The 13,710-nt window shown below is 41.8% G+C and overlaps 3 protein-coding genes and 1 non-coding gene across 9 annotated transcripts in view; 2 read left to right on the top strand and 2 right to left on the bottom strand.

Annotated features, from left to right (window-relative positions):
• WWP1 (WW domain containing E3 ubiquitin protein ligase 1) overlaps positions 1-2,437 on the top strand; it is a 61,777-nt gene extending 59,340 nt beyond the window's left edge. For all 4 annotated transcript variants that reach the window (XM_072327534.1, XM_072327531.1, XM_072327532.1 and 1 more), the window contains one exon: positions 269-2,437. In XM_072327534.1, coding sequence (XP_072183635.1) covers positions 269-368 — 100 coding nt within the window. In that variant the 3' untranslated portion in view covers positions 369-2,437. The remainder of the gene's footprint in view (positions 1-268) is intronic.
• A 3-nt stretch (positions 2,438-2,440) lies between these two features.
• Positions 2,441-12,147, bottom strand: RMDN1 (regulator of microtubule dynamics 1). 3 transcript variants are annotated; one of them, XM_072327538.1, is made up of 11 exons: positions 11,937-12,146; positions 11,617-11,728; positions 10,081-10,168; positions 8,623-8,782; positions 7,933-8,022; positions 7,248-7,303; positions 6,015-6,102; positions 4,994-5,024; positions 3,749-3,882; positions 3,385-3,459; positions 2,441-2,844 (listed from the first exon to the last, which is right to left on the bottom strand). In XM_072327538.1, exons 1-10 carry the CDS (start codon positions 12,057-12,059, stop codon positions 3,421-3,423), a joined length of 921 nt encoding a protein of 306 aa, XP_072183639.1. In that variant the 5' UTR covers positions 12,060-12,146; the 3' UTR covers positions 2,441-2,844; positions 3,385-3,420. The 3 variants fall into 3 exon arrangements, with proteins under 3 accessions (XP_072183639.1, XP_072183640.1, XP_072183638.1); XM_072327539.1 differs by lacking the exon at positions 2,441-2,844 and having other exon boundaries at positions 2,922-3,459; positions 10,081-10,162; positions 11,937-12,147; XM_072327537.1 differs by lacking the exon at positions 2,441-2,844 and having other exon boundaries at positions 2,930-3,459.
• On the bottom strand, positions 4,734-4,805 carry TRNAE-CUC (transfer RNA glutamic acid (anticodon CUC)). Its single transcript has one exon. It is a non-coding gene; the product is annotated as a tRNA-Glu (tRNA).
• CPNE3 (copine 3) overlaps positions 12,126-13,710 on the top strand; it is a 24,713-nt gene continuing 23,128 nt past the window's right edge. Inside the window, exon 1 of the mRNA XM_072327536.1 lies at positions 12,126-12,244. The gene's annotated coding sequence lies outside the window, so the exon portion shown is untranslated. The remainder of the gene's footprint in view (positions 12,245-13,710) is intronic.

Raw genomic sequence — 13,710 nt, 5'->3', positions numbered from 1 at the left:
TGTAAAGAGCTTTCTTGAGACCTCAAAGGTCTTGTTTCTTTATCTGATGTGATACCAGCCTTTTGTTTCTAAATGCGTTGATCTAAAACTTTGTTTTTACCATTCATGGAAATGTTAAGGTAGTGAAATGGCATTGACTGACACTTCTTCATTTCTAATTGCTACACTGGAACATTTTTAACTCCTACTATAGCAGTCAATAGTGTTCTGCATGGCATTCAGATGACTTTAACACAGTTTTTTGTTGTTTTTTTCCCCCCTTGCTTAGTTTTAACCGTTTGGATTTGCCACCCTATAAAAGCTACGAACAACTGAAAGAGAAGCTGCTCTTTGCCATTGAAGAGACGGAGGGATTTGGTCAAGAGTAGAAGCAGCTTCTAGTCCAAAAGGAGACTTTGCATATTAAAAGGCTCAGCCAACTAAAATTGCACACTTAATTGTATATAAGCTTTTTGTTCTGTACAGTGATCTTTCTGGAACTCTAAAAGTATAATTGTTCTCCGTTCTTCCACAGAGATATGCAAAACAGTTCAGCCTTTTCTACTTTTATTTATTGCCCTTCCAAAAGACCAGAAAAATCCCTCATAAATGTTGAAAGCAGACAAGAGTCTTATTTAAAATATATATTAAAAATATAAATATATATACTAATAAGCTCTAGTTTTATAGAGCTTTAAGTGTATGAAAAGTTGCAGCCATTTAAAAGGGCCTGGATTTGCTTTATCTTGGCTTTATTATTTAGAAAAAAAATATGTTTAAACTGCTCCGTGTTCTCTCTTAAGAAACATCTCCAAGTTTGTTTTATTGCATGGCTGTTCTAAAAGGTGTTAAAGGCTTAGGCCAAACGTATCCTAAATATGTAGAAAGATGCTGCTGGTATTTGAGACGACAGAATATGATGTTCTGTCAGTTTAATTTTTTTTAAAATACATTAATAGCTGATATATCTCTCTTTACTACACTGATGTAGCCAAGGTCATTAATAAAGCCTTTATTACTTGCACAAGAGTAATGTACAATAAGATGAATGTGATTTAATGTTGAAAGGAATTGGTGCCACTGTTCTGACTTGTTGTAGGAGCTGAACAGAATACTTTGATTCATTTGAGCAGCATTGAAATTTGTTTACATATTACCTTGGGTTATTACCACGAGGATGTTAGGTAATCTTCAAAGGAAAAATAATAATAAAAGAGACACTATTACACATTTTTCTCCTTGGTCTGTTGTCTTACAGGGTTTTTCTTTTTCATTTCCTTTTGTCAATCTGTGGTGTGTTTTTCACAGCTTCATCGAGTTATTAATGTAAACTGAGATATAAGGGTAGACGAGAGGTAATGTGAACTTTGCTGCTTTCTACGCTCACGTTCAGTTTCTGTTATCGGATCTAGAAAACCCAAATAAAATTTAATTGACACAAGCTTTGCACAGTTAAAAATATTTTGAAGTATTAAATACTCTTATTTCTCATAAGTTCCTGTAGGAATTCAGATGTACCTGAATTATATCCAGAGCCTGTCATTCTTTACTGTAGGCCAAGTTTGTCCTACGTGCATAATAATTGGTGATTTAACATTTATTATTATTATTATCTTGGTGTTGAGGGCATTTGCTGAACTGAAAAGATGTTTGAAATAAGTCATGACACCTTATTCATGTGAATTCTGTTAAATGCTACTTTTTAGCAAACTGTGCTTCCTTATGATAGAGTAAAATATGTTTAAAACTACCATTTGTATTATGCTTTAATATTAACTGTAAATTCCATTACATTTAACTTATACAGAATTTTTGTACACACATAAAAAATGATTTCTTAAAATAAGATTAAAAACATTTCTGTAACATATCATATTGCACTGTTAAAAGTGTACATGCATCAAAAAACAGCTATATCTGTTCTTGTATCTTTCTGATACAGCGACTGAATTCTGCCAAACCTTTATTTTTCTACAGACTGGATTCTCTGGAGCCTTTGTATTCAAAAGGGCACAGTTTACTGTGGAGCTGCTAAAGTGTACGTAGCTTTGATAACAGTGGTACTGCACCTGGCCCAAGGAGAGCACTATCTGACATGAACTTTCCCTGAGAGTTTCAACAACTTGTATTTGAACGATTTTCATACTGCACCGCATATCTTCTGCAAAGCTGTTTTCGTAAATACATGGTTAATTTCGAGTGTGGTAGCACCAGAATTATGACTTACACAGGTTAGAGCGGAGGAAGCTTGAAAGAAGTCAGAGGCAGGGCAACAACAGTGTGCGTGGCTTACCTACACACTTACTTACCTTACAGTTCAGAGGACTGAAGTGTCATACAGTTGAACGTTATGAATTTGCACTAACGAATGACTTGGTAACCCACTACCAACTGCTGAACTTTGTGAATCTGTGAGTAAGTTATCGAAACAACAATAATAAAAAAAGACAGCACATCACGAGAATGTAGTTGCTTTATTGATTTGCTAACTTCAGCTGTCTCATAACTGCAACCTTTTCCTATGGGTAAGAGTTAGTGAGCAAGGAAGAAAAAACAACGACCACCCTGTCGCATTCTCTACACGGACATAATTGGCTTCAAAGGACTGACTGCAGGTATGAGTCTTAAGAGGCAAAAAACCCCAAACCCCATTCATATAATTGTGTGTGTATGCAATGAACCTGGGAGTTGCAGTAATAGAATCATAGAATCATAATCCTGCACTGCCATTGCTTTTCTGCTTGTCTTGCTCTCGGTTGATCTGTACAGGGAGGGGAGAGAGGTCCAAAGAGGGTGAAACAGCTCCTGATGTGGTAGTGCTGAAGGAGCTGCTTTGTAGTTCCTGGGTTGTTTGTTCCTTTCTTCCTGCAGGGAAGTAAATAAGGAGGCTTTCCCTAAACTCTCAGTGATCTCTCCTAATGGTTTTCCTCTTTGTGCACATATTGCTTTCTGCAGCAGCAGAAGCACAGAATTAAGGTGCTGCCGCAGTGAGGCTCATAGAAGTGCTTTTGCATACAGTGTGCTTTTAAGTGCGAAAGAGTCCCTCTAAAGGCTGTTTCATCATACAGCAGGAGAATGCTTTAGAAAAAAAAACAAAAACCACCCAAAAGTTCACAATTATATCACGGCTCTGCATCCCTTTTCCTTAAAAGCTGTATTAGTTACTCACAGCTGAAGTGTAAAAACTTGCATCACCCCTTTCTCCTATGTATTTATACCTTGCTTGTCCACATAGTTTTTTATTCCCATCTAAGTTAATAGATAAATTTAATGTAATAAAACAGGTCTTCCAGTAGATAGTTCGGTTGAAACAAGAAACAGAAATAGCAAGTTTGGGCTATAATTTTATTACCAGCTTGAAGAGAAAAGAAGTAGTATTTACGTTTTTTTTCCTATGCTGCTTACATCTGAGATACTGAATTCCCAGTATCTTGTTTCTTATTATATAGAATTAAGCAACTCCAAAGCTTCTTTCTGCACCTGAAATATAAAAATATACTTGTAACAAAATAATACTTCGTGGTTACAGGCTTTTCTAGCAAAGCTTCTTATCATGCAAACACCCCAAAGCTTCACCACAGTTCTTTAGATTAGTTATTCTAAGACTAGTCAGTTACTTTCCCCTAGTTTAAGATGCTGAATGTTTCAAACATGGATGGGAATAAACCTCTTAAACTAGACCGTTTAGTTTAATGGACTCATTCAACATGTTGCTTAGTTGGATCGAATGCATACAGGCTGGTTACTGTTTCGTTTCTTAGCTTCCTACCTGCTTGTCCTCTTCTGTATGTGCAGGATAATCCTTCGCTTTGCTTAACCACAGAAGAGCCATCTTTTTGTTGTTTAACTTCAGGTATGTCTTCCCCAAAAAGAGCAAATTTTTGCTGTAGAAATTTGGGTCAGCTGCGTACAGAGACAAGAGAAAAGCATTCCATGATAACAAGCAGCACACGATCAAAGGCACAAAGTAGCATCACTCCTCTAAATTCTTATTTCAGAAAAGGATTAACAGTATTCTGGCTTTGGGTCAAAAGGAACACAGCGTATAACTAGACAGAGGCTGAGGGCAGCAGCGCTGCTTGCTCCCATCCCCTCTTCCAGCTGGGGGACCCACTCTGTAGCATGCAGGAACTTCAATAGTAAGCTGTAGCTGTGCCCATAGCACTATTAGGGTTAAATACTCCAATACTTGTTAGATTCTTTCAGTCATTGACTTTCTCTGTCCTTAGCAATTCAAGTTCCAGCAGGCAGAAATCATAGCTACACAGAAGGCTATGCTAACATCAGTTAAAAAAAAACAAATGTGTATATATGTATATATATATAATATTGTAATATATAATAATATAAAGTTATGTAAAATACACAGGTTGCTCCAAAAGTAATGCCTCTTGTTTCCATGAAAACTACATCAAAGAGCACAATGACGCTGCTTAACAGAGCACATTCGCAGCTACAGAACACTATCTGCATGTCACTACCGTTGTTTAGGGCCACAATGATGATTAGGGGCCTGGAGGATCTCCCATACAAGGAAAGTCTGAGGGACCTGGAACTATTCATCCTGGAAAAGACTGACAGAGGATCTCATCAGTCTTTACACAGATCTAAGGTGCTGGAATCAAATGGATGGGACCGGGCTCTTTTCAGTAGTGCCTGTCAATGGCACAAGGGACAGCAGGGACCCTGACACCGAGGGGGGCCCGCAACCGTGACGCCGTTCTAGCGGCGGAGGCCGACTGAAAAATAACACCTTCCCTGACCGGGAATCGAACCCGGGCCGCGGCGGTGAGAGCGCCGAATCCTAACCACTAGACCACCAGGGAGCGCGATAGCAACTCCTCCAGTGACAGTACTGAGCACAACACTTGCAGTGTAATAATACACCCTGCACACCTCACCATTCAGGTGCTGCTACGTTTACACGCTATTCAAAACAATTACAAATGAGTTTATGCACGAAAACTTGCAACAAAAGAGAATATCGTGTCTGCAAAGATCAACAAGAAATTACCTTGCTCTGCCATGTGGAAGTAACGAAGAGCCTGCAAAAGATAAGGCTGTCTTTAATACGGGGCACACTGAGCCGAACACAGCAGTCAAACCAAAGCAAATCAATGCGCATGCTCAACATAGCTGAGGAAGGACATTTGTTTGCCCTATCCATCGCCTTATCTGCAGGAATACAGCATGATGCTCATTTGGTGTACAATCAGATCGGACCTCTTCTCAACAGCACTACTTATCCAGCTATTTCCTGCCACTGTCATTCTTGTTTAAGTAAAGCACTTTCTATTTGTCCTTAGAAAAATCTGATGCTCTACTTCCAGTCTTCAACTTGACAAGATCATTTTTATTTCTACCTTCCACTGCATCTACAGTCTGCACCAGTCTTAGCAGCACGGCTCACCTACAGACTAAGGACCAGATTCTATTTCTTCAGTGACTTTAACTGCTGCAGAACTCGATGTTGGGGTTAGCAAAGATCTGTGGAAATCCTGGCTGACACCATACTCTTCTGAAGGTGATTTTCAGCACAACTCAAAAGCCTGACATTCCATTACCAAGTTCTATTTCTTCTTTTCCAATCAGCTCTTCAGTTGCTTTCTGTTTATCAAGCAGTCTCCTGCAATTACTGCTTAGTAACTCCTCATCCCACTCATAACTGATGGTGGGCCAGGGATTTTATTGTTCTAACAGGACACAGAGATTACAGCAGCTACAGGAAACTTTCCTGTGACCAATCTAATTTTCAAGCTGTTATGTATCTGCACATAAATACTGTGCACATACCTACTGCGTTAGACACCCCCCATCAGACACAGACATCTGTACAGTTAGATTCACTTTATTAGACATAGCTGCAAACTCACAAGTCCATACTTATTCCATCAGAACTGTTTTGTATAGAAAATAATCAACATTGCTTGCTATTATAAGAACTTAGAAGAGGTCAGTTCTGTCAGGGAAATTAGTAAAAATACATCAACAGCTTTGTGGGGTGAATAATTATGTGAAATATTTTCCTACTGTACCTCTTCATACGTGGAAGTCGGAGGTGTTGCAAATAGCATTGCAGCTATCTTTCGTTGGTACCAGGGCAGTTCAGCAAAGGAGTAACACCTGGAGCAGAAGGAAACATTTGTATATAACCTACACATTACTGCTCTGTTTGGAATCAACGCTCTCATATCTTAGATGTCATAGGCTGCTGCTGCCAAGAGCCACAACAACTGCGGTCACAGCACAAGTTCTTACCACTGTTCAACCCAACTCCAAGTCTTTGAAATTGCTGCAAGAAGTTTTGGTGCATCTTTTAGTGGGAGCTTTGAGGACATGAGGCTGGAGACAATTATTAACCACCAGACAGCCTTTCAACTTGAAGTATTTCAGCAATTAATGCATATTTCATATTGCTCTAAAATACTTGCAACAACCAAACTCAACTTACATCAACATTGCCTACAAAAGCAGGCCTGCAGCCTGACAGACTCATTTATAAGAATGAAAATAACAAGAAGAATCAAACTGAATATGGCTCAAGAGTTGTCTGTTACTGAATTCCAGCTTCAGACAAAGACGCGCTGGGACTCAGTAATGGATACAGTTAATAATACAATATGTAATTATTTTAGTGCCAAAAGCAATAGCAGACCCCATATTTCTCATCATCTTTTCTACTTCTCCTTCAGAATGACATCTTAAGTGCTCTTCCAGAGCAGATCTCCTATCTCATAATTGACATGGCAAGGCTCATTCAGTTGGGAACGTACATATCAGCCTAAACACTTGGGCTGCTGCAGTGGTTAGGTGGTGTGGGAAGAAGTAGTGCTGAAATACAGAAGAACTGAGCTCTGTAAACTAACACAAAACTCCAGAGCTGTAGACTGTAGTTTCCACTGACATCCAGCAGCCTCGAAAAGCTACAATCTACTGTCAATCTCTCAGTCTCAGCCTCCTTATAAAACATTCGACAGAAGCAAAAGCTGCCGCACCAAATAAGTAGAAACACTGTCTGGAAATTCTCACTAACAAATAACAGATGCTGCATTCAACCAAACTGCTTCCACAGAAAAAGTGGAAATTCTCTGTGTGAGAATTTACAGCCAGAAGCTTCGCAGGCATAACTAAATCTTCCCATCCAATAGGTTTCCACTGAATTATTCCAAGCACTTCCACAGTTCAATAGTCCATTTATATTCCAGCATTTTCCTTTGCCATGTTCTGGACTATATTCTAGCATTTTTCTTTGCCATGAGTTAACTTACCAAACACCTATTAGATGAACCGATGTTGCATCTTTTGGATTCAGTTCAATGGCTCTCTAGTGCAGGAGGAAAATAAAATTGATTATTAAAAAAATAAATAACAAATGCAAAAGATTTAAAGACATTAAACAACAAAAAACGTGCTGACTTGTTGACCTACTATTAATTAAACCACAATAACCACATGTAGAATTCCAAGGACACAGTGTTTGCTCCATGCACCCTCACCTCCAAAACCTTTAGACACTGACAGACTTCTGAGCAGTTATGCTTAGTGGGTCAGTCTCACACGAGACTCGACATGATGAGATTTTGATCTTATTTCTTGTGGAACAAAATTAGTCAGCAGACCTTCATCTTTTCCAGCAGTTGTCTTTCACTGGTATCTAACGCACAGTTACAGTGATGGCCATACACCCTTTTCTCAGTAGCACAGCTAGACTTTAGATCGGCCTAAGAGACATCAGCAGCACTTCAGCTGTCTCAACACTCTCTTCTACAGGGACTTCATTATCACAGGAGCTAAGTTGTATCCCTCATTCGTTTGGAACCCAGAACCAGCACAAAAACCCTCACATCAAATTGACACCAGGAGATTTCACATTTGCAAATTTTCACCAAAATATAATTCCTAGCTCGCATACAATCTATGTATTAGATACATTAAGGCAGTCATTTAAATTACCTCAAAGTGTTCTTTGATAATAAAGGCATTTCCAATTTTAACCTTGATTCCTTCATAATCTCCAACGTCACTGAGACAGATCGCATACCACTGTAATTGAATGTACAAAATTAAGATATTTAATAAAGCACTATAATTACTAAACAGTACATCAAACAAACAACAGAGAACAGCTACCACCACCAGCCAGCACAAAGTATTTGTTATGAATGCTTTTAGCAACGCCAAGCAACCTGCTAGCATGAATGGAATCAACATCCTCTTCTTATCCAAGAAGCCAACACCATTGGTCATATTCTGTTACCTCCCTGCATGAAAGAAGTGGCCCCAAACAACAGCAAAGCCAGACCTGAAGTCTTCCCAACAGAACTCTACAGAACTACTGGTACACACATACAGTATGCTGGAGGGGTGGTGCATGAAACAGTTTCCAGCCTACACCAGAGGAAACCAACCGTAAACAGTATGATCCTGTACTCATTGAACCAGCTTTTATTTCCTGTATCCTGTCTGAACTCTAATCTTAAAAAGACAAGAATTAGAAGTGAGAGGGTGAGAATCACTCATTTTAAACTGAAAAGTTAAACCACACAGAAGCTTGCTGAAACAGAACAATGACGTTACTTGAGGTTTCAACTGGCAGAAATCAAAGAACAAGATTTCAGTTTTACCTTATTTTGCTTGGCTTACCTTGTGTGCTGCAGAATTTGCTTCATTCTTTTCTAGTGCCCTTTTTGCATACTCAAGGGAATCATACGCCAGTTGTTTTTTCTCTTCGGCAGAAGTAGTGCTGAGCTGAGCTAAATCTCGTGACGCTCGTGCCAGCCGCCATAACAACTCTGCATCCTCACTAGTTATGAACAGAAACATCAACATTCTAAAGTAATAATGGTATCTAAGCAAGCAAAGGTCTCAAATCAGTCTTTCGATACGTATCTCAAGAGGGTGATACAACAGTATTATCATCTGGCATTTGGGCTGCACGGAACTTAAAGGTAACAAACAACAAATAGAAGCCTGACATTATACACTGCCTAAGGATATAACTATGTAAGCAAGGAGCTTCCTCATTCAGACCCAAATCCCCAAGCTATTTTAAAGCATTTTCTAAGTAACAAAAAACAAACAAAAAAAAAAAAAAAAAAAAAAAAAAGAAAAAGAAAATCTCCCTGCAAAAATGAAAACCTGCAGTGCTAACCCTCAGTTCCCACAGCTGCATTCAGCTAACAATCAGATAGAATCATTAAGGTTGGAAAAGACCTCTACCAACCACCCACCTACCACCAATACTGCCCACTAAGCCATACTTCTAAGTACCACACCCACACAGTTCTTAAACACCTCCAGGGACAGTGACTCCACCACCTCCCAGGGCAGCCCATTCCAACACCTCACCACTCTTTTTGAGAAGATATTTTCCCTAATAGCCAAACTGAACCTCCCGTAACACAACTTGAACTTCCTCTCATCCTATCCTTTTGACTTTTCCTCATTCAGTTTTCTACCAGGATGGAAAAGAATGCTTTCCTACTTAAAAAGAAGTCAAAAGCGAGGCTCTCCAGCATGCCATATCAAGAACATTAGTTGGAATCTGGTACAGGAAAGCTCAGTATAAGAAAAGTACAAGAAAGACATAGAGCTATTGGAGAGGGTCCAGAGAGGGGTCACGAAGATGGTCAGGGGGCTGAAGCACCTGCCTTATGAGGACAGGCTGAGGGAGCTGGGCTTGTTCAGCCTGGAGAAAAGAAGGCTGCGGGGGGACCTCATTCAATACCTGAAGGGAACCTATAATCAGGAGGGGTGCAAACTCTTTGAAAGAGTTGATAATAGCAGGACAAGGGGAAATGGTTTTAAGTTGAAAGAGGGAAGATTTAGGTTGGATGTCAGGGGGAAGTTCTTTACTAGGAGAGTGGTGAGGTCCTGGAACAGGCTGCCCAGGGAGGTTGTGGATGCCCCATCCCTGGAGGTGTTCAAGGCCAGGTTGGATGGGGCCCTGGGCAACCTGATCTAGTAAACGTGGAAGTTTGGTCGCCCTGCCAGGCAGGGGGGTTGGAGTTTCATGATCCTTGAGGTCCCTTCCAACCCAGGTCATTCTGTGATTCTGTGAAAAGTCAAAGTAACATGAAAATATTCAGTGCAGTTAAGTACCTATTTTTATGCTGAACCAGCAACCGATAGAGCTTTTCAGTTTCTCCACTCCCATACAGGTAGTCTGCTTGCTCTATAACATCTGCCGCTTAAAAACAAATGAAAATTGTGGAAAGAAAAGGACAAAATACACATAATTAGGATGTTAAGGCATATACAAAATATTCTAGAGCAAGGCAATTTAACTGAAATATAAAGAACAAGTTATGAATTTTTTAGGCCATCGTACACAACTGCATGGCAGACTCAGATAAGCTACTTACATTGAACAACTAGGCTGAGATACAGTGCCAAATACATGGCATTAAGAAATGGCTTTCAGTAACACAGAGAGCTTAGGGTGCTTAATGGATTTAACATTTAATAGCATTAAGCATCAGACAGAAGCAATTTCTTTGTGAAAATGGCAGGAAAGGAAAAAAAACAACCATGAAAAATATGACCAGAAAGTCAAATGCAGTAGTGAATGCTGAAATATCTTCATTAGTATATGCACAGAGTTTCAATGTATTTACTTTATATATATATATATGTATATAATTATAAATGTAATTAACGTTATGAACACCATGAATATGATTTCACAGTATTGCTAAAGACAACTGCAGGCTGAGTAGGGTTCATTCTTCGCAAGTCAAAACACTGCTCAGAGATCTTCTAGATGGAATCATGATAAATCAAAGCTACGTTTGTATCCATTTATGCCCTAAGTGTCCATTGCGCGTATGACATTTAAGTCCTTTTTTTTCCTATAGAATCTTTTGAAACTGACAAGAGAGACGTGGGATCACTATTTCCACAACTAGCTGGATACAATCATAGATTCATAGAATCATTTGAGTTGGAAGGGACCATTAAAGGTCATTTAGACCAACTGCCTGCAATGAGTCCAGCTTCCCAGCAGCAAAGTGATGCAATAAGGTAAGTATGTAAATGAAATAATGTAATAAACTGATCTCTTATGTATATAATACACGAAATAGCATTTCAAAGACAATACACAACAAAAGATTCTAACATGAAAACAAGTGGAATTATGAGGAAAAAAAAAAAACAATCCAAGCTTTTTTCAGGTCATCAGCTGAACACGGCAGCTGCAGTAAGGCTGTTGTGTTTTACAGCAGCGTGGTTTTCATTATGGAGCTAATATTACCCTCCGGGTAATATTTGAACTCTGCTCTCCCTAAATGCTGACTACCAACTAACACAGTCCACATGGACATTGGACTGAGTGCCACTGAGCACATCTTCCTAACTCTGTGGGTTATGTTTGCTTCCTGACGTGTCCTGAACACCACCGCCATAATGACTGAGAATTCAAACTCCTTAACAAAGTGCTTGCTAAGTATTTTAGACTTTATTTAAGTCATTAGGCTTTTACCTCTTAGGGTATCTATCAGGTATTCCTTTTTACTCTTATTTACACACATTATTTCGCATAGAAAGGACAGTTACATTTCTCCTCTCAGCAGTGTAAGTGCATGACCAGCGTGAGAGCACTAACAAACACCAGAGCCAAACTTCCTCGTGCATTACCTTTGAAGCTGGCATGAACCACAGCAGGGCCAGAGACCAGCCTGAAAGCCTCATAGACCACGAAGGACCCCGTGGAGAGAGCAACACCCCTCCTAACGCTTTTCCTAAGCACCTGTGCGGGATCATAAGGCGAGCATTAACAAACACTGTAACTCCGAACTAAATCTTTTCTCTTGCTACGGTTTCAAAGGAGCACCAGGACACAACTTCCACAGAAGCAACCCCTTGCACCGCCTCCCTCCGCTCCCCCACCGGCTGCACACAGCGCTGCGGACAGCCCAGCACAGCGGGTCTGCAGAGCTGCCGCCGCCGCCCGGTACCTCGCTCCCGCCGAGCCCCCGCCAGCCCCGCGCCGCCTCCCTCAGGAGCGGCCCAAGGAGCGGCCCGAGGCGGGCGGGGCGGAGGCGAAGGGGCTGCGCCAGCGCCGCCACGACAGCGGCCATCACCCGGAGCCGTCCGCCGGGGGAGGAGAAGGTGCGAGCGAGCAGGGCCGGCGCTCAGCGCTGAGCCGCGCATGCTCTCCTCAGTGCCCCGGGGCGGAGCGGCCCAGTTCGGCGCGGGCGTGGCTATAGGAGCCGCTGGGTGAGGGTCCGCTCGGCGCTGCGCTGGCCCCGATCCGGCTCCGCAGGTGAGCCAGGGGCTCTGGTGCAGGGGAGGCGGCGGTGGCTGTTCCGTGGGAGGCCGGATAGGGCGCTTCCTGCGTGGGACGGGGCGTTGCTCGCGGGGCCTGAGGGGAGAGCCCGTCCGGGAGTCAGTCCGTCGTGGGACTCGCTTCGTCTCCGGTCCGGACGGCTGCCGCCCGCCCGCGGGGCGCAGCGGTGCCCTGCAGCGGGGATGGGCCGGGACGCCCCGCTGTCTATAGGTGGGAGGGGGGGCACGCTGAGCGCCTGCCGCGGTGCTCGCCTTCCTGTTGGGACGCGGCTCACCGGGAGGAGCAGCGAGCGGCACCCCTGGGCGAGGCTCTGCCCCGCCGCGCCCCGAGCTCCGGGAGCTTCGCATGCCCATGTGTGAACGCCCGAGTCCCGGGGCCTCTTCTTAAAGCTGCTTTCTCGATGTCTCCGGGCTTCAGAGAGGAGCTTTGTAACATTGTCATCTTTACTTTAACAACAACGTAACAGATTTCTTGCATCTATGGAGCTGTTCTTCCAGCGTTGTCTTTCCTTTTGGCGTAGTGTGTTATCCGCTAGGGCAGCGTTACAACGTGAGAACTCTCTACTTCTTCTGTAGGCACACGTTGGAAGTGCGATAACAGCCCTTCAGCACTGCTCCGTGCGTTCATTTGCTTGGGTATTTCGTGCCTCCAAAAGTCCAAGTTAAAGAAATTCCAACGATGTTACAAAAAAAGAGTGTATGTTAACACGAGTATTTAGAGTCAAGCTGAGCCCCAGGTGGGGGTTTTTCTCCACTTAATTTTTTAAATATTAACTTACATAATAAATATTTTGTTATATATACATGTATAGATCCACCTACCTATAGAGTAAGGGAGGTGAGGTTTGTTTCCAAGAGCAGGCAGAACACTGTGCTAGCAGTACTCATTGCAAGCAGGAAAAGTGTGCAAGAAGGATGTGCAGAGAAGCAGACAGAAGTCCTTGTTTCTCTGTTGTGATGTTAGGGAGAATGCAGTGTTGCTCCTGTGTGTGTATTATGTATAACAGGATTACTGCTGTAGGGAAGCAAGTCACTGTAGCTGTACAGGTGTGATGGAAATCCATTTCTGCAGGGTAGATGTGGGGTAATTTGGCTAATTCTTAAAATCTCGTCTCTGCGGGTGTGTCTGCTTGATGTTATTACCTGGGATGGAGTTTTGTCTCTGTTCTGATTTACAGTAAGGAAGTGCAGTTGCTGCCTTGATATCCTTTAAGAAATACCTGCTATTTAGGGAAAAAAATGAAATGGTAACCTGTGTTTTCTCCTTCCTTATGAATTCTGTTTGTTTTTCAGTGGAAATCAGGATGCCCTCCAACATAAATAATACATGGCCAGGTTAGCACTTGTCAGCACCAATTCCTGGTAAATCTAGCAGTGTTATGTCTTGGATCAATTGGACTACAACTAATAACATTAATAACATTAACTTTACACTGTGCTGTG

This window comes from Excalfactoria chinensis, chromosome 2, assembly GCF_039878825.1.
Source record: "Excalfactoria chinensis isolate bCotChi1 chromosome 2, bCotChi1.hap2, whole genome shotgun sequence".
Classification (NCBI taxonomy): Eukaryota; Metazoa; Chordata; class Aves; order Galliformes; family Phasianidae; genus Excalfactoria; species Excalfactoria chinensis.
The sequence above is the reverse complement of the archived record's forward strand: the minus strand, read 5'-3'. Positions and strand labels throughout refer to the sequence as shown.

Bases quoted from the DNA above. Each gene is read 5' to 3' on its own strand.
- RMDN1 (XM_072327538.1), bottom strand. From the start codon at position 12,059: ATGGCCGCTGTCGTGGCGGCGCTGGCGCAGCCCCTTCGCCTCCGCCCC. The intron at 3,883-4,993 runs GTAATTTCTTGT...CTCTGTACGCAG, and splicing joins CTTCCACATGGCAGAGCAAG to CTGACCCAAATTTCTACAGC. The intron at 3,460-3,748 runs GTAGGAAGCTAA...TTTATATTTCAG, and splicing joins ATACAGAAGAGGACAAGCAG to GTGCAGAAAGAAGCTTTGGA.